This window comes from Zootoca vivipara, chromosome 9 (genome assembly GCF_965207765.1).
Source record: "Zootoca vivipara chromosome 9, rZooViv2.hap1.1, whole genome shotgun sequence".
NCBI classification, from domain to species: domain Eukaryota; kingdom Metazoa; phylum Chordata; class Lepidosauria; order Squamata; family Lacertidae; genus Zootoca; species Zootoca vivipara.
The window spans coordinates 6,904,949-6,932,133 of NC_142592.1; the positions used below are offsets into that span (position 1 = coordinate 6,904,949).

The window sequence follows — 27,185 nt, forward strand, 5'->3', positions numbered from 1 at the left end:
ACATACTCCGGCAACCTGCTGCCGTTCTAAGAGGGAAGATCCCCCAGGGAGAAAAGGCACGTGGAGCAGAAGCGCCACCGCTTGAGTCTCCATCCTGGAACCAGATTGCGTCTCCCCCCGCCCCCCTGCAGCCTTCGAGAAACACTCGCTGAAGGAGCTCGCGCAACTCGCTCTGCAGGCTCATACAAATCCCCATTACGGTACTACGGCGGCCGAAGAGGTTTCTTCTTCATCATCATCTTTCCTCAGCGAATAATTCCCCGGTCAATGCGGGGAGCCCACCCGGCGGCGAGCGGCAAGGCATTCCGCTTCGGATTTACGTGCCACAGGGTGGCCCCAAGGAAGCACAAGGCCAGAGCTCGCAAAATCGATCGCCAGCTGCGCTCGATCCTTCGAGCGCTGCCGGATCCCCACCGGCCCTCCTCCCAAGGCAGCCATAGTGTCTTGTCTGCCGCCAGCCAGGCGCCGGAGGAGAAACCAGCCCTGCGCGCTGCTGCCTCGCCGGGGCTGTGCTTAGCGCGCAAGGGCGCACGTCACGCGTTTCTCCTGTGTGCCCCGGAACAGCCTGAGCTGCTCGCCGAGAGCCCGTGGGCCTGAGAGAGAGACCGCCCCTTTCCCCTCCTCCTCGTCCTGCTGTTGCTGCTGCTCGGGCCTTTAGGCCGTGTGGAGAAGCTGAGCACACGCTTGGCGCCGGACGGGGCTGCTCCGTGCGCGCCCCGCTTCCCTTGGCAAGTTGGCCAGCCGAGAGATCGCGAGGTGGGTCAATGTTTCTAGGGCAGCGCCCTTGCGGATGCCGACGCAGAGAGGGAGAACCCGGCCGGGCTGGAGGGTGGAGAGGAGGACGAGGAGGAGGGACGAAAAGGCGCCCCGCCGCCCTCGCCAGAAAGGGTGGCTCCTCTTCTGTGCCTTTTCTGCATAGACCCCCCCAAAGAGGCGAAGCGCTTTCGAAGAATCTTCTTCGAAAGTGTGCGCGGCGGGGGAGCTATGCCTTTTCCGCCCCCGACCAGCTGCCTTTCTGCGACACGTGTTTGTGGCTCGTGGCGTGTCCGGGGACTCCGCCCCTCGCCCCGATTCTGCCGTAGCAGCGTTGCCATGCTGCCTATGACATTTTTTTGGAAAATCGGCGCACGTTGCGCTATGCCAACTTCAAACTTGAATTTGCGCAGCCTTTCTAGCGAGGAGGAATTAGATTTTTTAACTGTATTGGTGTTAGGGGAACAGCGTGGGGGGGCGTAATGCTCTTAGGTGTGCATTCAACTAATTATATTTGGGTTGCCGTCGACTAAGTATATTTGGACTACTAGAGCCACTGAAATAAACGAACATAAATTAGTTATGCCCGGTAACTTAAGTGGGAGTACTATGAGCAGCAGGATTAATATTCGATACAACTCAGTATGTGTACAGCAGCCCTGAACGTGCCAGAGCTATAGTTTGGGCAGATTTCAGACTTGTAGGATCTACTTTGTTTTCCACACTAAAATCCCAAGGCACACCAAGGGGAGCCAGATGTGCATTGGGAACTTAAAGGTGGACCCATATGCAATATGTTGACTTGGGGGGTCGTAGACACTGGGGTAATAATAATAATAATAATAATATATTTATACCCCGACCTCCCCAGCCACCTGCATATACAAAGTGCACATCTATATCTGAGTACTGATCAGGGATTCCAATCTCAAATCTTCTGCTCACCCCTACTGTAGAGGGAAAATATTCTGGACAAATATATTCGAAAATTTTAGGAAGAGAAGGGTATGCAAAGTCTTGTTGTTTTGTGGACTTGTGTGGAAGTATTTATCACTGATAGTTTCCATAGAGCATGATATTATTTTCCGTTCTTCTATAATTTTCCACCTTTGCCTATCCAAGAGGGGACGTTGAAGCTCCTGCTGAAGCACCCTGTTCCAAAAAAGTGAAAGAAAAATAATAAAAGTCCCAAAATAGGGGGTTTCAGCCTCAAAGGGAGGACTGGGCCCATGCAAAGAGCACGTTTGAGAGATCTTCTTGGGCCTGGCGATGGGGGTGGGATCCAGGCAACGGGGAGAAACTGGTGATGCTTATGGTGAAGGCTTATGATCAAGAGCAAATAACTACAGATACCGTAATTACAGATCCATTAGGAAGACCTGCTAGGGTCTAGATAGAAGCTGGTAGTAAACTAAGGTTTGCTCAGAGTAGATGTTCTGAAATTAACGAACATAATTAGGTAATAATAATAATAATAATAATAAAATTTATTTATACCCCGCCCATCTGGCTGGGTTTCCCCAGCCACTCTGGACGGCTTGCAACAGAATATTAAAATACAGTAATCTATTAAACATTAAAAGCTTCCCTAAACATTTCATTTCCATGGGTCTACTCTGAGTAACACAGTTTAATGTAACCCAGAAAAATCTACCCATTCCACAGCAAAACTGTTCCTAGACCATATCATTTCAAAATGTAGATGGAAACATTGAAGATCATCTGCACATAGAAAATAGGAGTCAAGTAGGGATCTAATTTATCCATTGCTCCGATGTGTTATTGTTACCCATTCTCCCTCTTGTGTTTTTTTCGGGCTCATTTTAGGATGCATAGGCATATTTTTGTGGGGTAGCAGACATTCTCCCTCTGATAGTCTCATAAAACTACCGGAGCAATGGTCCTGTGCCTGAAGAAAACTAGCTTGCTCTGCCATGTTCAGTTAAAAGAATGCATCTGCCTTTGTTGGAAGGTTTTTATTTCATTTCATGGGTGCAACACACAATGCAGAGGTGCAACACAAAACAGTCAACACGTAGTTGTCCCCTGTGTAAGAGAGGCCTGACGGGCATTAACTAGAATTCAGATATTTAGTGTCATTAGTCCCATGATGTGGAACACACTTCCAGCAGAGACTGGTCAGGAATCCTGACTTTTAACTTCTAAGTATCTGTTGAAGTTATTTCTGTGCCTATAGGCTGATGCAGCTGTTTGAAACTTTCTTGATGAACTAGTCATTTCAGTAATAGTTTTTGTAGCGTTTTTAACGGTGCTTTATGTTTTGTTGTCTACATATTGCTATACACCACTGATATGTCACGAGATGGCGATATATAAATAAACAAAAATACAGGGAATATCTTTTTGGGTTAAATGGTCTATTTTTTTTCTGTAGGAGTTCATACCACCAACTTTATGCTTTTAAAATGGAAGTGGTAGAAATGGATAATGCGTCCCTTAAGCGTCCTCATTCTGAGGACAAAGAGACTAACGTGGATGAAATTAAAAGGCAAAAGGTCTTGGAAGAAGCACTGAAAGAAAGAGAGAATACTGACCATAAGACTGAAGCTGAGGCAGAGCTCAAACCCGTCAAACCTCCAGTTGAGGATGCAAAAAAACCAGGTCTTAATGAGGGAAGCGTAGGCCAAGATGAGGAAGAATTGGAAGAAATTGATGGAGAAGGAGACCCAGAGAGCTTTGCAGACATGATGAAGCATGGCCTGACAGAGCTAGATGTTGGCATAACTAAGTTTGTTAGTTCTCACAAGGGCTTTTCTGGAATATTGAAAGAGAGGTAAGTACAAACTCTTCAGCTGCTCAACCCTGTGGATGGATCAATGCTTAACGTAACCACTTTTGCTGGTTCAGCTTTAACATGGGTCCCATCTGCACAATGCATTTAAAGTAGTATCGTGCCACTTTGAATAGTCATGGCTCCCCCCCCCCCAGGAATCCTGGGAACTCTGGCTTGTTAAAGGGGCTGAGAGTTGTTAGGGGACCTCTAGTCCCCCCCCCCCCGAGAGCTACAATTCCTAGAGTCGTTTTAACAGTCCAGTCCCTCTTCACAAGGAACTCTGGGAATTGTAGCCTTAGAAAATAAAGCAATCTGCAAAATCTGTAGTCGGATGGAGGGGACCGGTCCACTGTGCTGCTCTGGTTCGCCAGAAGCGGCTTTGTCATGCTGGCCACATGACCTGGAAGCTGTACGCTGGCTCCCTCGGCCAACAATGCCAGATGAGCGCCGCAACCCCAGAGTTGGTCACGACTGGACCTAATGGTCAGGGGTCCCTTTACCTTTTACATTATCAGTGTTTAATACCTAAGCTTGATATATATTGCAGTCTTATTGATAACTTTTGCAGATTGACTTGGTTACTTTCTTTATTTTCTAAGGCTGCAGGTCTGTGCTCACGTACTTGGAATTAAGTCCAATTATACTTCTGAATCAACTTGCTTAAGATTGCATTGCAGAACTTGTAGGGTCCACTCTCTGCAGGTGTCAGCTGGGCTCCTTGTAAACTGAGAACCAGCCTTTTTGATTGTATGCTTTTTCCCCTTCCTGGAGCAATTTCCCCTTTATACTGTAAAAAAAGGCGAGGGTTAGTTTATAGCATTGACCATGTCCTTGTGTTGTGTGTTCATCTGCACAAACCAGGGTTTTATTTTATAAAACAAAATTTGAAATCCTAGCTTGAAGTGGGTTTGCAAACTGCAGCCATGAGGAATTCTGATTTTTGTTGACCATGGTTGGTGGTGAGGGTGGCGCTCTGGTCTAATCCACTGAGCCTCTTAGGCTTGCTGATCAGATGTGTAAGGTGAAAGCACAATTAATGCCAGGAAGAGAGAGAGAGATAACTTGGAGGAGGAAGGGGATATATATTTCTCACTTTGGCTTTCAGTCTGTAAGTTAATGTGTTTTAGGGAGCCCATACTGTCTTCATTAGACTGTGTTTCTACTGTGTGTTCCTTTTGCAAATGAAACTCTGCTGAAGTAGAATATATTTTACATTTAGTACCCTACCCCTTAGGGACACAGGTGGCGCTGTGGGTTAAACCACAGAGCCTAGGGCTTGCCGATCAGAATGTCAGTGGTTCGAATCCCTGTGACGGGGTGAGCTCCTGTTGCTCGGTCCCAGCTCCTGCCAACCTAGCAGTTCGAAAGCACGTCAAAGCGCAAGTAGATAAATAGGTACCGCTACAGCGGGAAAGTAAACAGCGTTTCCGTGTGCTGCTCTGGTTCGCCAGAAGCGGCTTAGTCATGCTGGCCACATGACCTGGAAGCTGTATGCCGGCTACCTCGGCCAATAACGCGAGATGAGCGTCGCAACCCCAGAGACGGTCACGACTGGACCTAATGGTCAGGGGTCCCTTTATCTTTACCCTACCCCTTAAGCAAGATTCTTCGTCGTCTTTTTGGTTTCTTCCTTTTTAGTTTTTGGTGTGGAAGGGCTGATAGACCTCAGTCCCAAATTTAAATGTATAGAAGTGTGTTCAGGGTTGCAATTTAAGCTGAAAAGGCTCTTGTTTGACATTTGTATCACATTCTCTGTTGACTGTCCTGTCTTGTTTTCTACCCAGATATTCAGATTTCGTTGTTCATGAAATAGGAAAAGATGGGCATACCATCCATTTGGACGACTTCTCAGTGCCTTTAGATAAAGAGGTAACTTTTCTCTGCCTAGCTTCCATCATCAAATGTGGAAGGCCACAATTCAAATCTTTGTTGAAAGATTTGCGCAGATTTCTACTTAACATTTTGTGGTGTTTATAGGATCCTTCTGAGGAGATCTTCACAGTGTTGTCAGCTGAAGACAAGCAGCGGTTAGAAGACCTCCAGCTTTTTAAAAATAAAGAAGGCAGTGTGGCCATTGAGGTAATTGACAAAATATCAGAGGTAATAAATAAACAAGTTAATGGTTGGCAAAATGATGCAACAGGATCAAACTGTTTTGGAAGTTGATTTTGTTTGACTATGCACCTGTGAAGGGTATATAAAAAGATGCAAGGCTTCTATATGAAGTGTTTTAACTTAAATTTCCATGAAAGTTGGGAATAACTACAATCTTCTACATTCATCATCACGCTGGTCAACAATGCTTCCTGTCTCTAAATTTACATATAGGAGCAAAGTAGGCCTTTTCCTAAAGGCAAATGAGAGTGGTATTTTTTTGTAGTTTGTTGTATTGGTCTCCTTACTATTCTAAGGGATTATGAAAATGGGATTAAATGATTAGATCTTTTAAAAGAATAACATAATGACAAGAAAACTGAATTTAATAATATAATAATTTATTATTATAAACCAGACAGGCCTTTCTTGGTAGTGTTGCCCGCCCTGCGGAACGCCCTCCCATCAGATGTCAAGGAAATAAGCAGCTATCATATTTTTAAAAGACATCTGGAGGCAGCCCTGTTTTGGGGAGTTTTTAATATTTGATGCTGTATTGTGTTTTTAATAGTGGGACGCGGGTGGCGCTGTGGGTTAAACCACTGAGCCTAGGGTTTGCCGATCAGAAGGTTGGCAGTTCGAATCCCCGCAACGGGCTGAGCTCCCATTGCTCGGTCCCAGGTCCTGCCCACCTAGCAGTTCGAAAGCACGTCAAAGTGCAGGTAGATAAATAGGTACCGCTTCAAGCGGGAAGGTAAATGCCGTTTCCGTGCGCTGCTCTGGTTCGCCAGAAGCGGCTTTGTCATGCTGGCCACATGACCTGGAAGCTGTACGGCGGCTCCCTCAGCCAATAATACGAGATGAGCGCCGCAACCCCAGAGTCGGTCCCTTTACCTTTACCTTCTGTTTTTAATATTCAGTTGGAAGCCTGGGGAAACCCAGCCAGATTGGTGGGGTAATAATAATAATTTATTATTTATACCCTGCCTATCTGGCTGAGTTTCCCCAGCTACTCTGGGTGGCTTCCAACCGAATATTAAAAACACAATACAGCATCAAACATTAAAAACTTCCCTAAACAGGGTCACCTTTAGTTGTCTTTTAAAAGTAAGATAGTTGTTTATTGCCTTGACATCTGCTGGGAGGGCAGTCCACAGGGCAGGTGCCACTACCGAGAAGGCCCTCTGCCTGGTTCCCTCTAAGCTCACTTCTCGCAGGGAAGGAACTGCCAGAAGGCCCTCGGCACTGAACCTCAGTGGGGTGGAGACACTCCTTTAGGTATACAGGACCGAGGCCGTTTACGGCTTTAAAGCTCAGCACCAACACTTTGAATTGTGCTCGGAAACGTCCTGGGAGCCAATGCAGACCTCTCAGGACCGGTGTTATGGTCCCAGCGGCCACTTCCAGTCACCAGCCTAGATGGATTAATTGCAGTTTCCGAGTCAACTTCAAAGGTAGCCCCACGTAGAGCGCATTGCAGTAGTCCAAGCTGGAGATAACTACAGCATGCACCACTCTGGCAAGACAGTCCGCAGGGAGGTAGGGTCTCAGCCTGCGTACCAGATGGAGCTGTTAGACAGCCGCCCTGGACACAGAATTGACCTGTGCCTCCATGGACAGCTGTGATTCCAAAATGGCTCCCAGGCTGTGCACCTGGTCCTTCAGGCGCACAGTGACCCCATTCAGGACCAGGGAGTCCCCCACACCCGCCCGCCCCCTGTCCCCCAAGAACAGTACTTCTGTCTTGTCAGGATTCAACCTCAATCCGTTAGCCACCATCCGTCCTCCAACCGACTCCAGACACACACACAGGACCTTCACCTTTTCTAGACTGTGTCACCTGATTTGGGCACCTGAATTGTAGCCCCCGCATACAAAAAAATCTAGCAAGTCAAATAAGGGTTGAATCTTCGCTTTCTCCCTTACATACTATTTTATTTTTATTTTAAAATGTGCAAAGAATTCTTTTTCTCCTGAGGAGCATTCAGTCCTAACCCCCACCGGCAGTCTAACATAGTGATGGTCAGAAATGGGCTTCTGTCCTCATCTGCTGTTTATGAGACGTAGTCCTTACTTCTCCCCCCCTTTTCTTTAAGTTTTTTATTTATTGGTTTTCAGAGTACACAAAATAGCAATACAGTGAGGTCTTGCAGGCCTCCAGTATCAGCAAGAAACTACCAAGATAAAAACCAACTAAGCTGTCACTTCTTGTATTATATTTTTTATGCCGCTGCTTAGGTCATTGACGACACCAAGGAAAAAAGGACCGTTATGCACCAGGCTGTAAAATCTTTGTTTCCAGGGCTAGAGACTAAAACAGAGGATCGGGATGGGAAAAAATACATCGTTGCTTATCATGCAGCTGGAAAAAAGGCTCTTGCAAGTGAGTTTGACCTTATTTGAAACTTTCAAAACAAAAACGGCTCCGTAGTATACCCGTGTGTAAAAATCTGTCTTAACTGTGCAATTCCAGGCATGTCTACTCAGGTGCAAGTCCCGTTGGACTCAACAGAGCTCGCTTCCAAGTGAGCATGTGTAGGATTGCAGCCCAATTAATTAAAATCAGCATTCACTAGGCATTGATTGTGTTATACTTAAGTCACATAGGATGGTAGGAAGTCTTGGAGGGACATTAAAACCCTGTGTCCTTGCTTTTGCTTATAGTGCGTTTTTACACAGCTATGGGAGAATTGTCATCAAAGAAATCACAGTCTTGTAACGGACAATCCATCAGTACTTAGTGGGAAACGGTAACATTCTAGTTTGGGTTTGCACAGAGATTTGTGAAACTGTAGAACAAACAGATTTGATGTAAGCTCAGCCTTTCCCCTCCTTTCAAAATGCAGTCAGGTTGTACAAATAAAGTTAAAAGAAATTACAGGGATTACATGGTCAATTTATGTTGCTAAAACACTACCATATTTTGTATGATGGAATTGCTTAAAGGAAATAAATACCTCCATATAAACCTGAGGAAGCAAGCATTAAACCATCTATGAGGATTTTAGAAAATGTAACGGTTTTAAAATGAATGCTAGTCTCGCTGTCTAAAAATGGAAAAAGTTTGGAAGTGGGGGGAGACTTGTAGGGTGCCGTGCGGTATGCTTACTTGGGAATAGGTCCCATTGAACACAGTTCCTTCTGAGTAGCATTGGTAGAGGAGAAAAAATATCCAGGCTTAAAATCAATCAATCAATACTTTATTCGACCGATAGTCAGACAGCCAGGCTTAAAATTAAAGCATGGATAGCTAACCTTTAGCTCTCCAGAGGTTGCTGTGCTGAAATTCCCATCATCCTGAACTATTGGGCTTGCTGGGTGCGAATGAGGGGAGTTGGAACCAACAACAACAAGGCCACAGTTTAACCACCTGTATGGGATGAATGGACCCATTGCAGTTGGGTGCTACCTGAGGACGGGGCTAAATCTGTTATGCCCCATTTCTGCACAAATTTTATCTGTTCAGAAATACAGGTTAACAATAACAAAAAACTTGCATGAGGCTGTTAGAGGGTTCCAGCGCTGCCTGCCTGGTGCTTTCTGATCTAAATGCGTGTTTGTTCCTTTTAAAATTGACTAGAAAAAGACCCCTGTCTTTATGTACTCTTTGTGCCTTTAAATAAAAACTAACCAACCAATAGGGACCCAGGTGGCGCTGTGGGTTAAACCACAGAGTCTAGGGCTTGCAGATCAGAAGGTTGGCGGTTCAAATCCCTGCAAAGGGGTGAGCTCCTGTTACTTGGTCACAGCTCCTGCCCACCTAGCAGTTCGAAAGCACATCAAAGTGCAAGTAGATAAATAGGGACCGCTCCGGCGGGAAGGTAAACGGCGTTTCCGTGCGCTGCTCTGGTTCGCCAGAAGCAGCTTTGTCATGCTGGCCACATGACCCGGAAGCTGTCTGCGGACAAATGCCGGCTCCCTCAGCCTATAGAGCGAGATGAGCGCCGCAACCCCAGAGTTGGACACAACTGGACCTGATGGTCACGGGCCCCCTTTACCCTTTTTAACCAACCAGTAGATTGCTCTGCAGTTCGGCATTTTCCCAGCATATGCCAAGATTGACTGGGAGAAAAATATCCCAGCTTGCCTTCTATGTCTTAATTGGCATCTTGATCTGTTAAACAGCAGTCAGTAGATGATGCTCATCTCCATAGAGTGGAAAAACCTCAGCTTCTAAGTGAAAGCAGCTTGATAGGGCAGATGAATTTCTCAATCCTAGCTGGTCCGTGTCTTGGAATTAGAATATTGTTGCTCTTCACAACTCTGAAATCTATATTGCCTATTTTATTTAACACTATTCAAAATAGGATATTAAAGACCTGGGTGGGGGATGTATTTGTCTATTGCACTGAATTTATTTATTGTACTGAATATATTTAAGTACCGTCCATGTTTGCATGCGTTGTGCATGGAGCATGCATGTTGACAGGTACAAACAGAAATACTCAAGCCATGCCCTCCATCTTCCCTACTGTTGAAGCAAAATGCATGTGTTAGCATATGTTATCTGGATGATTTTTCTAAATTGGTTGAAGTGGTGGGATATGGATATGAATGTCGTTGTGTGGTGCTATCAGACTTCAGGCAGTGATCTTTCAGACTGTTGTACGTTTTCCCAGACGTCTAGTACAAGTGAATCTGTTCAGTACATGAACAAACTTCCTCTTGCGTATAATTTTGCAAGTTCACTGTATTCTGTACTGGTGGGAGGACAGCCTTACTCATTGAAATTTGTATTAATTAAACACTCAGTTTTGAACTGGATTCTGCAGGCGCTTCTGTTCTAAACACATGGAACGCTTATAATAACCTTCGTTTATCCGCTCTTTGCGTCGCTGCCCTCAGTGTAGTTTGTGGCTTGTATAGCTGAAACCTTTCCATTTGTTCACTTTATCCCTCTGCACGATTCCATTGCACAGCTGTCTAAATAGACGTCAGCCACCACATTGACTGTTGAATGCTCCAGACACCTGCAGCGTTATAACACATAAACTTGCATGTTCCCATCCAAAGCACTTTGATACCTTTAAAAGAAAACAAAATAAAACATTGCTCTCTTATGCTCTTTACCCCATGCGTATGAACAGAGGTCAGAACTTCAACAGGTAAGAAAGAGATGTTGGCATTTCATGTTAGGAAAAAATGAAATGCCAATAATTTAGTCCAGCTAATGACAATAATTTAGACCAGCTAAACAGTTTTCCAATTTTATTACTAACGGAAATAAACCTTTCTCCAGCCCAGTCCTCCCTATCATAGAATCATAGAGTTGGACCACGAGGATAATCTAGTCCAACCCCCTGTAATTCAGGAATCTTGTTGCCCAGCATGGAGCTCAAACCCACAACCCTGGGCTTCCCAGATGACAAGACCCTCCTCTCGGCCTCGCTGATGTGGTCCAAAGGAAAGCAGAGCAAGACATTTGGCCCCAGCTTAGCTGCCGGAGCTTCCAGAAAGAGGTGTACAAGGCAGCACCCAAGCGTCTTAGGGACTGCACTCTGGGTTTGTGTGTAGGGTTTACTCCTTAGCCTTTTCTTTTCCCACAAGGCAGTGGAGGTTAGGACCATTTACTGTGAGCCACCCAGAGAAGCATTGTTGTGCTACGGCATACAAATGCCATAAATAAATCAATACAAATAAATTTGTCCTCAACAAATATGATCCCTTATTGTCATAATACTAATATAGATAGCCTCTTTGAGAGTTAGGTTTTCAATATGCTCAAAATTCTTAATGTCTTGAGGGGTTTTTCTGGTATGTAAATTTTATGAAATAAAGAACAAATAAAATAGTTTAACCAAAGTAATTTCGGAATAATCCCAAGTACAGTGGTACCTCTAGTTACGAACTTAATTCATTCCGGAGGTCCGTTCTTAACCTGAAGCTATTCTTAACTAGAGGCGTGCGCCACCAACACACAATTTCCATTCTCATTCTGGGGCAAAGTTCTCAAATCGAGGCAACTCTTCCAGGTTAGCGGAGTTTGTAACCTGAAGCGTTTGTAAGTACTGTCCCTGTGCTTGGTTACACACCATAGCAGTTAATCATTCAGAAAATTATAACCCATTAAACATTGTTCTCTCTGTATATAATGCCTCTCCTTCACTTGAAACAACAGAAGACAGAGAATTAAGTGTTAAAAGAAAAAGGGAAAAGTTCAAACCCCTGAGGATACAATTGCATCATAACACTTAACTGTGGTTATTGTCAACCATGGTTTGCACATTCTGACCATAGTTTCTGCCCAGTTTTGAACCATGGTGTAAATGTTCACCATATCTAACCATAGTTAAGGAGAGCAAACAATTCTTAGGCATTGTGTCTTCTCGGAGCCTGTGTGAATGCAGTGATGTACCATAATTGATTGCAGTGGGAACAAGGTTTGTTCTTAGCTACAGATAGTGTTTAGCTAGGAGAGTGCTTAACCACAGTTCCAGGTGTGGATGACACGCTAAGCCTAACCTCGACTTAATTGAGTGCAGCTCAGAGTAAAAAAGACCAGGGAGCCTTCACAATCCAGGTAGGCCATAGGTTGGTTTACTGTGATGTGGGAACAAGACCATTGAGTTTGTTCACATGTACTACCAAACCATGGTTTAGCACTTTAGGGAGAAGTCCTCTGCTTGCACAACGTTGTTTAATTAGGTTTGTCTAAAATGGAGTATGAGGGGGAGCATACTAGCCTTAGGCTTGGTAATACAACACTAAACCGTGGTTTGGTATTAAGTGTGAACCAGCCAAGTGCTCTTTTGAAAACCACCAAGAGAATCTTCATAAGGAAAATGTGATTTGAACTTCCTTGTTTTCAGTCCCAGTGCATTAGCCTCAGCATCACATTTGCAATGAATGAAATATCTGGCAAGAAGTGTAATCGTTGCATTAATAATGTGTGACTTTGCCCTAAAACTATCCAATATAATATTTTTTTCATTGGTGGAACCCCTGACATCTTTGCATATGGGCAAGCTACAACAATCAATCTTTTCAAGTGGCGACCCTTTGTTTTGTCCAGTACTGTTTTGTGGGATGAATTACATTGCATAGTAATTTGTGGTTTTCTGATGGGCTCCTTAAAAAGTTGCCAAGAGGAATTTCGAAGGAAGCCTGATATATTCCACACCCCCCCCCAAAGAATGGATAAAGCACCAGCACAAGCATACAAATGATTTACAAGGGGGGAGGAGATTTACACAAGACTTTTTTTTGTCTGAATTACAAAAAAAAAACCTAAATGGAAAACATTGAAAATGGCCATACTTTAATACTTTGTATGTTTTAACATTTTGTCTTTAAAGATCCCAGAAAACATTCTTGGCCCAAATCTAGGGGGAGTTATTGCCACTTTGTCTTGTACAAAGAGAACAAGGACACCATGGATGCCATCAATGTGCTGTCGAGATTTTTAAGGTGGGTCAACCTTTTGACAAGAGGGGACAGTAAATCTGCAAAACTTGCTGTTTCTTATAGGTGGTAGAAATGAGATGGTTGGTTTGAGGAACGTTGCAGCATGTTGAAGGTAAAGCGGCTGCTTTTTACCGGTCAATTTGGGAAATAATGTGTAGCCCGTGTGTAACAATTTGTAATTTTTGATTATTGTGGAATCCTGAGGCGGTAAGACTCCATTACAAAAATGGGAGGGAGAAAGAGAGAGAGAGAGAGAGAGAAAAGAGAGAGAGAGAGAGCCATGCATCCATGAGAACTATATGTTATTTAAAATAGTGTTTCGAACCCTCAGGGATAAATTCTCCCATTCAGTTTAAATCCAATGCATTGTAATAGTAATAATTTTATTATTTATACCCTGCCCATCTGGCTGGGTTTCCCCAGCCACTCTGGGCAGCTCCCAACAGAATATTAAAAACACAAGAAAACATCAAACATTGAAAACTTCCCTAAACAGGGCTGCCTTCAGATGTCATCTAAAAGTCAGAGAGTTGTTTATTTCCTTGACATCTGGTGGGAGGGCGTTCCACAAGGGCGGGTGCCACTACCAAGAAGGCCCTCTTCTTGGTTCCCTGTAACTTCGCTTCTTGCCATGAGGGAACCACCAGAAGGCCCTCGGAGCTGGACCGCAGTGTCTGGGCTTGTGTGTGTTCAAATATTGCTTTCCAATATTGGACACAGTGCACGTTGCTTTTGTCCTGTCAAGCTGACAACTTCTAAGACTATAACTGTGGCGTCACATAATAGAAGCAAAAGGTTAATGGCTTTGAATTGTGCGCTCTGGCTGAGACAGAGACTCTGTGGTGAGACAGAGACGTGTGTTTTTCACCTAGACTTGTCAGAAGTCCTTTCCCTTAATTTTTGTTCTGCTTTGTACTGAACTTCATAAGCAGCAGCCTCGGCATAAGCACAGGGTTGTTGTTTAGTCGTTCAGTCGTGTCCGACTCTTTGTGACCCCATGGACCAGAGCACACCAGGCACTCCTGTCTTCCACTGCCTCCCGCAGTTTGGTCAGACTCATGTTGGTGGCTTCAAGAACAGGGTAGAAATAAATAAAAAATGTTCCCTTGGCATTGTCTTGCAAGTTATTCAAGTGGTAGCAAACAGAAATCCTTGTGGATGGTTTTTATTTGGGAGAGTTTTTTGGGGGGGGAAATGTCTCTTAACTGGATCAGATTGTTATGTCACTTGAGTTTCTCTCCTATGCGTGATTATGGATCAAATCAGCAACGGGGAAGCTCAGACGAGGAGGCCAGATATGGTCCCCTAGGCTTCTCTGACTCCCGAAACTCATGCAAGCCCTGCCCCCTCCCCTCTTCCGAGACCTGGCCTCCGTGGGTCGTGCTCTGCCCTTGCTCAAGTCCTATTGCAGGGTGGAATGTGTCCTTTAATTGTAATAGTGCAGGCATGTCCAGCCGGTAGATCGTGAGAGGTAAGAGTCACATCCGTCACACCACTGACTTTGTCCACCTGCTGGCATGCAGCCCCTTTCAAGGTCGCCCTAGCAGGAACCTGGCCCTCAAGTTGATTTAAATGAAACACTGTTGGAGAGCAAAGGTAATACCTTAAACTTCTATGCTTCTTTCCCCTGCCTGTTTTCCTAGTGCTGAACATTTTTCTTTCTCATTTTTTTAAAAGAGTTAAGCCAAACATATTTTCATACATGGGGACGAAAGACAAAAGGGCTATTACAGTTCAAGAGATCGCTGTTCTCAGGTATGTAGAAACAGGGCTGTGTTTAAATGTTATCTGGTTTGCTTACGGAAATATTTGGATTTTTAAATTATTATTATTAAAATTTGTATACTGCTCTATAGCCGTAGATCTCAGGGCGGTTCACAACATAAAATCACAATATAATTGTAATCTTATCTGTGTGCAAGCTGTAAATAATTGATTTTATAAAATGTGTTGTGGCATTCAGTAAGTACCCAAGGCATTTGAATCAGTCATCCCCCAATTCTGCAGAATCACGGTGTCAGAAATAGATTTCAGAAATACGGTTTGTACCTGCGCTTAAGACACTGTAACTCCAAAATCAATTATCTTGTGTGGAGTCCCTGTTTCTTGTGAAATCTTTCCCTCTCTATCTCCATGTTTAGAATCACTGCACAAAGGCTGGCTCACTTAAATAATTGCTTGATGAATTTCAAGCTCGGAAACTTCAGTTACAAGAACCACCCACTAAAGTTGGGAGAACTGCAAGGAAATCATTTCACAGTAGTTCTCAGGTAAAAGTTCTGTTTTCCAGGGATGCTTTTTTTTTTACAGTTCAGTGCTTTATGTTAAATCCCACTGTGTTGTGTGAAAGATACAATAATCACAATTGACTTGGTGTTCTATATATATTTTTTCTGTTGGAGAGATAGAAAATAAGATAAGATATCTTTATTGTCATTGTCCCCTTGCGGGAACAACGAAATTACTCGGTTGCTACATCCACTCAGATAAAGCATTCCGCATAATCCAAAATTACAAAAATCTAATTTAAAACAGTAAATATAATACAAAATAACAAGTAAAATAAGATGACTTCAAAGTCCAGGCTTTCCATTTAAGGCCAAAATTGCTGTAGAGAAGAAACTGTTCCTGAGACGGCTCGTTCTTGCCTGCATTGTTCTATATCTCCGTCCCGATGGCAGGAGCTGAAAGAAATGGTGACCAGGGTGCGTTGGATCTCTTGATATATCTAGTGCTTTTCTCTGGCACCTGGTGGTGTAAATTTGTTCTAAGGTGGTGAGTGAGTAGCCAATAATGCTCTCTGCTGTTTTAATAATTCTACACAGCCCTGCTCTGTCCTGGGAAGTACAGCTTCCGTACCACACACATAAACCGTACGTGAGCACGCTCTGTATGGCACAGTGATAGAAGGCAAGCAGCAGCTTTTGTGGAAGATGGTTCATTCACATAAGAGTGGGGGGCTGTATAAAAGAGACTTCTGGACCTCAACAAAATGTGTCCAGCTTTGTCTTTCTTACCCAGGGTTATAGCCAAGATAAAACAAAGGGAGGTGATTGGTCTGGTAGCAACAGTGTTGGGAATATCCCAGATTTGAACATGGTGGGTTAGGTCCAGATCAAATTTGTTGCATTGGACCCACTGGGTTCTATTCAGTGCTGCATGAGCAGGTGTTCCGCTTGTGCAGCATAACGTCCTCTTTCTCTCCTTTGCCTGTGTGCCCTGCAAAATCTGATCCAGAGAGTCCCCCACTCCCTGGAGGGCATGTAGGGGGCTGCAGAGAAAAGGAAGGTGAAATTTCATTGCACAAGCTGAAGTATTTTGCATGAGCAGGAACAGCAGTGTTGATCCAACCGATATGTTTCAATGGGACCTAAATTGTTTTTAATTTTTAATTGTTTTAAACCACAGAGCCTAAGGCTTGCTGATAGGAGGTCAGCGGTTCGAATCCCCGCGTTGCTCGGTCCCTGCTCCTGCCAACCTAGCAGTTTGAAAGCACGTCAGAGTGCAAGTAGATAAATAGGTACCACTCCGGCGGGAAGGTAAACGGCGTTTCCGTGTGCTGCTCTGGTTCACCAAAAGCGGCTTAGTCATGCTGGCCACATGACCCGGAAGCTGTACATCGGCTCCCTTGGCCAGTAAAGCAAGATGAGCACTGCAACCCCAGAGTCGTTCGCGACTGGACCTAGCGGTCAGGGGTCCCTTTACCTTTTTTTACCTTTATATTTCAATGGGACCTTTATATTTTTAATGGGACTTAAGTGTGTCTAATTTACCCTGAACACGATGCTTTCTTTCTTTTTTGCACAGCCTGATTTTTCTTTATCATGCCTTTTTATTTCTTCTGGATCCAGCTCTGCCTTAACAGCTGCGAGGGCAGCATTTGCATGCCTGTGCACAATTGTTAAGTTGTTATAAAGCCTTCTTATTTGGCGATCACTCGTAGCCGAGTAAGAGTGTCTTCCATAAACACGGTTTTAACAATGAGTCCGTAAGTGACTGTGGAAACCAATTCTGGATCCACATGTCCTTCCACAGTGGGGACATTGGTTTCCGCGCGGGAGTTGATCACGGTGTGGATTTGCCAAGCGTGCCTTCCTCTTAGCACGTTTCTCCCTTGCGTCCTGAGTTTGAGTGTCTTCAAAGCCCATCACACCTTTGGTAAAGGCTGTTCTCCAATTGGAGCGCTCGCAGGCCAGTGTTTCCCAGTTGGCAGTGTTTATACTACATTTTTTTAGATTTGCCTTGAGACAGTCTTTAAAACTGTTGTTGACCACCAGCATTACGCTTTCCATTTTTAAGTTCAGAATAGAGTACAGTGGTACCTCCACTTACGAATGTTTCTACTTACGAATGGAGCTCCGTCCGCCATCTTGGATGTGGTTTAGATAGGATTTTTTTCTACTTACGATTTTTTAGATAGGGTTGCTTCTACTTACGGATTTTTTCTCCCAATGCATTCCTATGGGATTTGACTTACGATTTTTTTCGACTTACGAATGTGCGTTCGGAACGCATTAAATTCGTAAGTAGAGGTACCACTGTAGTTGCTTTGGAAGATGATCATCAGGCATCCACACAACTTGACCAGTCCAACAAAGTTGATGTTGAAGAATCATTGCTTCAACACTGGTGATCTTTGCTTCTTCCAGTACACTGATATTAGTTTGTATAAAGTACGTCAGATCCAAAATCCATTCAAGAGCGAGGCTACTGCTGGCAGAGGAAAAGCAATCCTTTGCAGTAGTGTTTGACTTACACCACCCGTTCTGCTGGGTTGCTGTGTCACGTGACTCTGCTGAATAGAGTTAGGATCCAGCAAAGGACACGCCACCCTGTCCCGCTATGCTCCACAATGCCCCCTTTTGGGGCTCACACCAGACCCAGAATGTAGAACTTAAGCCTGTGTTCTCTGAGCTGGGGTTGAGGACTTGCGCCACTAGAGCCCTGGCTAAGCCCAGAGTTCAGCCAGCTGAGCTGGAGATCTGCTGGATCCTAACTCACTCAATCTGGCCGATCTGGGGTCTGGATTGCCTCCTTAGTGGTGTTTTTTTAATGCAAATTTCAATCCCTTATGACTGGAGGGACAAACACCTTGTGAAACATCAGAAGTAGGCAAGGGTCTGAGAACTGATCTAGTCAGAAAAGCTATTTTTGCAGATAAACTTGATTTTTCTTCCCTTCTCCTGTTTACTTAGGGCTATAAACCTAAACACTCAATGGAGAAGCAAGAGCTGAACAGAGTGGGATTGACCTCTGAATATATCTCTGCATAGGATTGCGCTGTACACAGTTCATTGTGACTTTTATCTTTATGTTCTAACGCACAGTGTGTGCCTGTGTACTTTTCTCCTAAAATGTTTTCCCCCCTTTTATCAGAAATATAACCGGGACCGAAGATCAAGTTCAACATGCCATGCAGTCTCTCAGGGAAATTGGGTTTGTTAACTACTATGGGATGCAAAGATTTGGAACCACAGCTGTCCCTACATATCAAGTTGGAAGGTGGGCTCCTTTTATTTGGCATATATGTGTGGCACCTTAAAGCAGCTGGGAGCCCAGTGAATAGGAATTTTGGGCCTGACAGATACGGATTCAAACCCCAGATCACCTGTCGCTTTGCTAATTGGCCTGGAATGGGCTGCTATTTCTTAGCTTTGGCCCCGTCAGTAATAAAAAATAAAATAAAATCATAAATCTCCTAGTCCATATGATTGTGGGAGGGATTGCATAAGGAATACTATGTTTAAAATTTTGGCTGCTGAATGCACACTGTAAAAGGTTTTCATTTTATATGAATGGCATGTCTTTCCTTTGAAACCTTTAGTAGAACTAAGATTGCAGCCCAATCCACTTGTTTGCTGGTTAAAGTGATTCAGATTTTCCTCCCCTGCCAGCAATGCAATATTCACCAGATGTTCTTCTATATTTTTAGAGCTATACTACAGAATAACTGGAATGAAGTCATCGATTTAATACTAAAACCACGTCCTGGAGGCAAGTAATTTTTTTTAGATATGGCATTAGCCATTTTGGACTCAGTTTTATTGAACAGTGGCTTTACATACTCAAAGGAGCACTTCTATACAGTTTGCCTGTTTATGTCTTGAAAGCAAGTGATTACATTAATAAAAAATATCAATAAACAGCTATTCGTAAAAAAATAAATAAATCAGAGTGGTTCACAGCAATCATACATAAAACCATACAATTAAATCCATATAAAAATTTAAAATCAGAAATCTACTGAGGATATTTTCTTCATTGCCAGCAAAAGCTTGGCAGCATAGAACAGTTTCCAACAGCTGCTTAAAGTTTAAAAGAAGAGGCTGAAACTCTGTTTGCAGAGCATTCCACAGGACTGGGCCAATATTGGTAACGGCACGTTTTCTTGTTGCTATCAAATGAGCCAGTGTCCAACATATAAATCCTAATTAATTTCAGATTGTGTCCTGATTCTGTAATCAGGCATTGGCAACCTCTGGCCCATGGGCTGGATACGGCCCATGGAGGCCATTTATACAGCCCATGGGCCGCATGTGAACCGAGCCGCCCACTTGGCAAGTCCCCGTGCACTAAAGTAAACTGGCGCAGCGCAGCGCAGGGACTCACTGAGTGGCGCCGGAAATCACGTCTACGCAGCCGCAGAAGCGATTTCTGGCGCTGCGGACATTTTGGAAATGGGCAGCCAGCACCAGAAATCGCTTCTGCGCAGCCACAGACATGCACAGAAGCCATTTCCAGTGTTTGGGACATGGCAGCGTGGCACTGGAATTCACTTCTGCGCCTGTGTGGCCCATGTCCGGCCCACGGACAATAGTCCTTGGGAGTCCTCCGGCCCACGGGCAGAAAACATTGCCGACGCCTGTTCTATAATTCTAAGTATGGTGAGCTGATGCTGTAGGATGGAACTTCATATTTAAATTCAGAAATACCATATCCTGAAGCTTTAAAATGGGGAAACAAAAGGATATGTGGGTTGCAGGGTAGGGAATAGTTAAAAACCCAGCTAATAGCACAAATTGAAGATGGAAATATAGGTGGCCAACCCCCAAAACCTGAAGCTTTGGGGGAAATGGATTTTAAGGGCAAGCATGCTGGTTTGTGGATTACATTGAGGGTCTAGTTGTCAGACAGCGTACTTTGCAAATGCACCCAGTGGATAGGTATTTGCTGAAATTCAGAGTGACTTTGACAGGGCTAACCTCAAGGAAGTTGAGTAAGGTTTGCAATATAGCATGTTTCCACCTGTTCCAGGTAGTTCACTGAAAATGCAGGATAGTTTTGAATCTGGCTGAGAAGGATTTTGTGTTGTAGATACCATTGACTTAGGTTCTGTGCAGGCCTGTTTTTGAGCTGAACTCCTTTTAAAAATAGAAAGGAAACCTGCTCACATGGTCTGAAATAAAAGTGCTTCCCATTTTATGCAAACGTCCATTGCAGCTGAAAAGGGATACTTGGTAAAATGCCGAGAAGAGTGGGCAAAAACGAAAGACCCAGATGCAGCCCTCAAAAAACTGCCCATGAAACGGTGTGTGGAGGGACAGCTGCTCCGCGGACTTTCAAAGTACGGACTGAAGAATATCGTCTCTGCATTTGGCATAGTAAGTTGAAGTGTTTGCTTATTTGTGCCATAGTCCGCCTCTGAGCATGTCTGAAAACAATTTGCGGGTAAAGTCAAATTTATGGTGAATGGTAAATGGCCTATTTCCCCCTCCCTCCTTCCATATTTTTAATTAGGGTTTATTAGTTCTGACTTGCCAGGCCAAAAGGAGTTGTTTTTTTAAAGATGTAAATTGAGCCAGGGGCTCCCTAGTATTTTCAGGCGTGTATTTAAACCATTAACAGTGCTGTCCTTACATATGTCTGTTCAGAATTGTGTCCATTGAGTCCATTGGGTGGTGCTGTGGTCTAAACCACCGAGACTCTTGGGCTTGCCGATCAGAAGGTCAGCGGTTCGAATCCACGTGACGGGGTGAGCTCCTGTTGTTTTGTCCCAGCTCCTGCCAACCTAGCAGTTTGAAAGCACACCAGTGCAAGTAGATTAATAGGTACGGCTCTGGCAGGAAGGTAAACAGTGTTTCTGTGTGCTCTGGTTTCTGCCACAGTGTTCTGTTGCGCCAGAAGCAGTTTAGTCATGCTGGCCACATGACCTGGAAATCTGTCTGAGGACAAATACTGGCTCCCTCAGCCTGAAAGTGAGATGAGCACCGCAACCCCATAGTCGCCATTGACTGGACTTAACCGTCCAGGGGTCCTTTACCTTTACCTTACCTTACTCCAAGCATGTGCATTACAAAATCAGCATCATGTTGATTAACACCCTTTTTCCTGGTCTGCAGATCCCAAGAAATAATCGTTTGATGTATATTCATAGCTATCAGAGTTATGTATGGAATAACATGGTGAGCCGCAGAATAGAAGAATATGGGCTTGTTGCTGTGCCAGGAGATCTTGTACTAAAAGGAGGTAAAATGTCAACATTGCTTGATGTCAGGGCATGTGTGTGTGTGTGGTGGCACATAGTCAATACATTTTGGAATAGCTTCCTAGTATCGTGTTCCTTAAAACGAGATGAGCACATACACCCTCTCCTTTATTTAGAATTAGGCTTGGCAGACCAAACTTGTAAAGTGTTAATTGGAACAAGATTTTTTTAAAAAATGCCCAATTCTGGATTATGCTCTTGGTTATATCATTGGGAGTATGATGGGATCTGAAAGTCCTTTGAGCCTCTCTCCCTTCCGACTCTGGAGATGGCAGTGAGCTCTTGCTCCCAGTAGTTGCTCCCAGTTGGATTCTGGTATCCTGTGGGGTACTACATTTCCCAGCTTACCTGAGCTCTGGAACAGGGTTGTTTGGAAGTCCCCTGTGTTGACAGGGAGGGGGGCTTTGCAGGAAGGGCTTCAGTGAGTGACTGCCATCACTGCCTAAGTTAAGTAGGAGAAGAAAGAGGTTTGGGGGGGGGGTCTTCAGAGGGCAGAGGCACAGATTTCGGAGAGGGAGGACCTGGTGATCCAACTCAGCAAGACTAGGACTTACATTTTCCAGTAAATCAGTCTACCTACCGGTGACAGTCTGGTGCCTTCCATCATGTACAATTTTGTGCTACCCAGACTGCCTAATCCTGTTTGAAACTGCATTTCCTCTTTGCTTTGTCCCTTGTTAAGGATCTCATAAAGATACACTATCCAGAAAAAAGATTTCTCAGTAGGAAATCTGGTTGAGATGACCTGGAAAGCTCTACAGTGGTACCTCCGGTTGCGGACGGGATCCGTCTGGAGCTCCAGTCAGATCCTGAGGTTTCTGCAACCGGAAGTGCCTGTTCTGTGCATGGGCACGGTGCAGCAGAGCGCTTCTGCGCACGCGGCGAAACCCAGAAAAATACTTCCAGGTTTGCTGCGTACGTATGCTGAAGGATACGTAAGCGGAGGTGAACATAAGTAGAGGTACCACGGTATATTACTTGAAATATCCTCTTGCTTTTAGGTACAGCTGTTTATATTGAAGAATCAGATGTTGACAATTACACCATCCACGATGTTGTGATGCCGTTGCCTGGTTTCGATGTTATCTATCCAAAGCACAAAAGTAAGAATTCTATTTAAAGTCAAAAGTGGGCGATATGCACATAATCAGATTTGCTATGCTGGGGATGAGTGTGTACATGTGTTTGTACAAAAGTAACTAAATGGGTTTTGTATCTGATTTCAGTAAGCAGATTAAATAGGTACCTGTACACTGAAATAGGTACAATGAAGCTGGCTTCATTGATTTCAATGGATTTACTAATGTGACTAACATGTGATGTATAAATATTGCTGTATATTAATGGAGAATTGGGAGTATTTTCTGTATTTGGATCAACGGTAATTTAGTTGTAACCATATTTTAAGGGAAGATCATTCAGTCATCAACTAGTGTTCTCCAAACTAGCAGGATCAGGCTTTAACAAAGTGCAGCTAGCAGGAGGAGAAATAGAAAAGTGTTTTTTAAGAAACATTCATCAGCTTGTATGCTAAAGGGGGAAGGAAGGAAAAAGAAACAGTTTGTTGGAGATAAATAGTCTAGCAGCATCCAGATTTATGGCATGTGCAGTCATTACTTCATTCCTCTATCCTTAACTGGTACACATTGTGTGACTGTGGAAGCATGTTCATAGATATTTTTAATAGGAGTGAAGGCACATATAACTAATAGGGACTGATATGATCATTAGCTATATTTAAGGACGGTTGCCTGCTTACCAAAATGGCTTGAAAGTAGGTTTAATATCCCAGGACCAGGGGTTCCCTACAAATAATTCATTAAATAGAGCTGTAAAGAAAAAGACTACGCTTTGGGGCCACGTTTCAGCATTACAGGTCAGAATTGCATCAGATGCAAGAGGAGAAACTTACAACGCATTTGCCCTGAATTCCATCTTACCATTCATATATACGGTATGTCCTTTTACGGCAGTTGGGAAAGCCTATGAGGAAATATTAGCCGCTGACAATCTCGACATCAGTAACATGAAGCACAAAATTCGAGACTATTCCTTATCCGGAGCCTACAGAAAGGTCATCATCCGACCTCAGGATGTGAGCTGGTAAGTAAATAGCACACAGTTTAGTAGCCAGAGGAGGAGACGGATGATAAGCCTAACAACTGCTACTAGAAATGATGGCTTTATTGCTTCCAGAGTGTGTATCAGTTGCTTGAGGATCTCAAATGGGAGAGGGCTGTTGCATTCATGTCCTGCTTTTGGACACCCCAATGAGCATGGAATATTGGACTAGATCAGTCTTTGGGCTGATTCAGCAGGTCGTTTTTATGTTCTCAACCATGTGCTTACTGATGTGTGCTTGATGATGGCGGTACTCCACTGTTTATCTTGAAGAGCAGCATGAAGCCACAAGTCTATACTGCTGCTCCTCAGTTAAAAAGAAAGTTCCATGTTTAAAGGGGGAGCCCCATATGGATGTAACAGAGGTAATGTTTAGCGTTTAATCTTCATCAGAAAGAAATCCCAAGTCCTCCAAGTTTCAGACGCAAGACTCTGCAGAGCTACTTGAATAAATCCCATTGGTTCCAGAAGGAACCAAGTAGGCGTGGAAAGTGTTTTGCAGTGTTTAAGCCAATAGGCTTTGCACTGAAAACACGTTGCCGTCTTCAAGCCCAGGTGTGGGGAACCATTTCTACCAAGTATTCTGCTGCTTTATAAAACAGTCCCCTAGAATAATGATGAAACGAGGAATTTCTAATACAGGTATATGATTCTTATTTGTTGAGCACATTTTAAATCTCTTTCTCTCTTTTAAAGGGAGCTAGTTGTGTATGATGACCCTAAGATTCCATTATTTAATACGGACTTAGATAAACTGGAAGGAAAACCACCTGCAGTTCTTGCAACAGGTAATATTTTTTCAATTGTGCCATATGATTCTTCAGCCATGCCTGTCCCTTTTTAATAATAATTCTAATGATTAATAATAATGAACTTTTATTTGTATCCCACCCTCCCCAGCCGAGACTGGGCTCAGGGCGGCTAACATCAAATATAGAACACTGGTATAAAAATCAAACAATAATTAAATTACCTCCTAAAAACAAGTCAGGATCAAATTAAAATCTAATTAGATGGCTTTCCGTAGAATTAGGGTTGGGAACAGTAAATGTTCATCAGGCCTAACTGATGCTCACAGAATCTAACTGCTTTATACAATGGGGTTTTTTTTAAAAAAAAATATGTTGGGTTGAAAGCTTTAAAAAGTATGTTTCTTCTCCAAAATTAGATATTGAGCTAACAGACAGAGTTAAAACAGCTTACCAGAAACACTGGTACTTTTGCTGTAGAGATAAACATGAGCTGGCCTCTTTCAAGGGATGTGAGATACTGCTGATGGAGGCAAAGTTGCTGCCAAAACAAATCTCCCATTTGAGGGGCAAATTGAAGAGAGAGCCCTCAATACTTGATCACCTCACCCTCTTTTGCAATAGTTGCTCAAGGATATCAGATGCCTCTTGGCAAAAATCTAGTTGCCAGTCTAAAGACAAAAGGTAAAAAAAACATGGAGCAAGCTATTTCAGGGGCAACTGGACTTGCTAGCAGAGTGGTTTTTACTACCTTAGAGATGTAGTTGGATTAGAGGTTCCATCATCCCTAGCTAGTAGGACCAGTGGTTGGGGATGATGGGACTTGTAGTCCAGCATCATTTGGGGACCCAAGGTTGAGACAGGCTGCCATAGAGAATTTTACCTTTTTTACCCAGGGAAGACCCATTATTTCTCCCTCACTCTCTATATTCCCACGCAGGAGATCAGATTCCGAATTCCTGTATTTCTCCCAGCCTACATCTTGTGGCTTGGTTTGCTGAGTATAATTTTGGCCTTTTAAACCAGCTTATGGTTAGGAGGATTCACCATGAGTCATTGTGACCCTTTGCCCGAAAAGGGTTAGCCACCCTGTCTTAAAGGCATCCGTCATTGTGACTTGAAATCTGTAAAGCAGGCTGAGAGATCCCATGGGGCGGAAGGGGCAGCCCCCACCTGAGTGTATGTTTAACATTAAGATCTTGGGAGTGATGTAAACTGAGCGGTTGGAGGCAATGTGTCTCTGAATAGCAGCTGCTGGAAACCACAGGAGGGGAAGACCACTCTCTTGCTCAGGTGCGGCTTCCAGGTTTTCCAAAAGCACCTGAGAACAGGATGCTGAATAGATGGGCCATTGGCTTAATCAAGCAAGCTCTTCTGAAGTTATTACGTCAAACTTAACACTGGTTGGATATTTTGCTCCTTTGGGGTTGTTTTCTTCTTCTCCTCCTAAACATTAATTTACTTATGACAGAAGGCAGATACAAGGCTCTGAAGATGGACTTCTCTCTTCCCCCATCAACTTATGCTACGATGGCTATTCGGGAAGTGCTAAAAATGGACACAAGCATAAAAAACCAGACACAGCTGAACACAATATGGCTACGCTGAAGATCCTTAGCAGTGATTGGATAAAAGTTTCAACATGAAACTGGTTTCATATTTACTAGTTCTATCCAGGCAATTTCTAATTAAAATTGTATTTTTGTATTAGCTTGAGGTGTATAATTTCAAATTCATTGCAAAATGGTGTTTATAAAAATGTAACTTTTGTTTTTAAATAATCTGAGCAAATACGGCGCTTGAGCTGTCTGCACAGTGCAATTTTGCTGGCGTAGAAGAACATGGATGGCTTTGCTAATATTTTCAGGTCTGCAGGAAATGTTTTCTCCAAATACAGTAGTAAACATGGCTTCATGAGTTTGGTACAGATGAAAACTGATTGCAGGCATGCGTAACACTGCAATTCAGGAAATCTAATTAGAATAGGGTACTGATGAATGCATATTTATAACCAGTGAACAGATGTATTTAGCCTCAAGAGTACTGATAGGCACTGCACTCACAACTGGCAGAATGTTCATGTCTTTTATTATGCATACACAAATGTGTACAGCTGCTTTTATTTGAGCTGTAGTTCATTAAACTTTTGTGTTGGTTTTTCACAACCTATTTCAGTTTCTGCTATGGTTAAAGAAGTGAGCGAACTATGTCAGAGTTTGTACCCTCAACAAGCAAGGTTTAGCTCTAACATTTACAGTTTGTCTGTTGCTGGCAATGGATGAACTAGGAAAATATCTATCCTGGCATGACAGGATTAAATAGCCATTCTTAATTGGACACCTATGATGTTGTGCTCTCATTTTATTTCTAACACTAAACAAAAATCTGTTTTCTACTACTTGGTTTATTAACGAGTGTACTGAAACCTGTTCCCCCTTTTGTTCTTGTGCCCCTAATTTCTACCAATATTATTTATGTATTTACACGCAACTCCCCATTTCCGTGGCAGTTGCTTGCTTGCATGAAATCGCATATAATCGGAACGCCCATTGAAAAAGCCTGCAAACACCCCGTTCTGCCCCTGCCCCGATCCGCCCCCTTTGTGACATTTTTGAGTCACTTCCAGGTTTGGCATGATGTGTGTGTGGTTGCACACATATTGGCTGTGACTAAAACGGTTGTTGCCTGTATTTGACATAGTCACTTACTACAAAAAAAATGTTTCAAGCAACTTACTAACAGGTTAAAAGCCGAAAAGGCTTTCTTCATTGTCACACAGTAAAAA

The 27,185-nt window shown here is 43.6% G+C and overlaps 1 protein-coding gene across 1 annotated transcript; it reads left to right on the forward strand.

Moving 5' to 3' along the window:
• Window positions 1–26,569, forward strand: PUS7 (pseudouridine synthase 7). The gene is made up of 16 exons (XM_035127716.3): window positions 1–756; window positions 3,149–3,547; window positions 5,332–5,416; window positions 5,525–5,626; window positions 7,880–8,024; window positions 12,937–13,048; window positions 14,723–14,800; window positions 15,187–15,315; window positions 18,422–18,547; window positions 18,978–19,039; window positions 20,486–20,646; window positions 21,385–21,511; window positions 22,532–22,633; window positions 23,504–23,633; window positions 24,348–24,439; window positions 25,872–26,569. The coding sequence occupies exons 2-16, from the start codon at window positions 3,180–3,182 to the stop codon at window positions 26,006–26,008; spliced, it is 1,956 nt and encodes a 651-aa protein (XP_034983607.2). The 5' UTR covers window positions 1–756; window positions 3,149–3,179; the 3' UTR covers window positions 26,009–26,569.
• The last annotated feature ends 616 nt before the right edge of the window (window positions 26,570–27,185 follow it).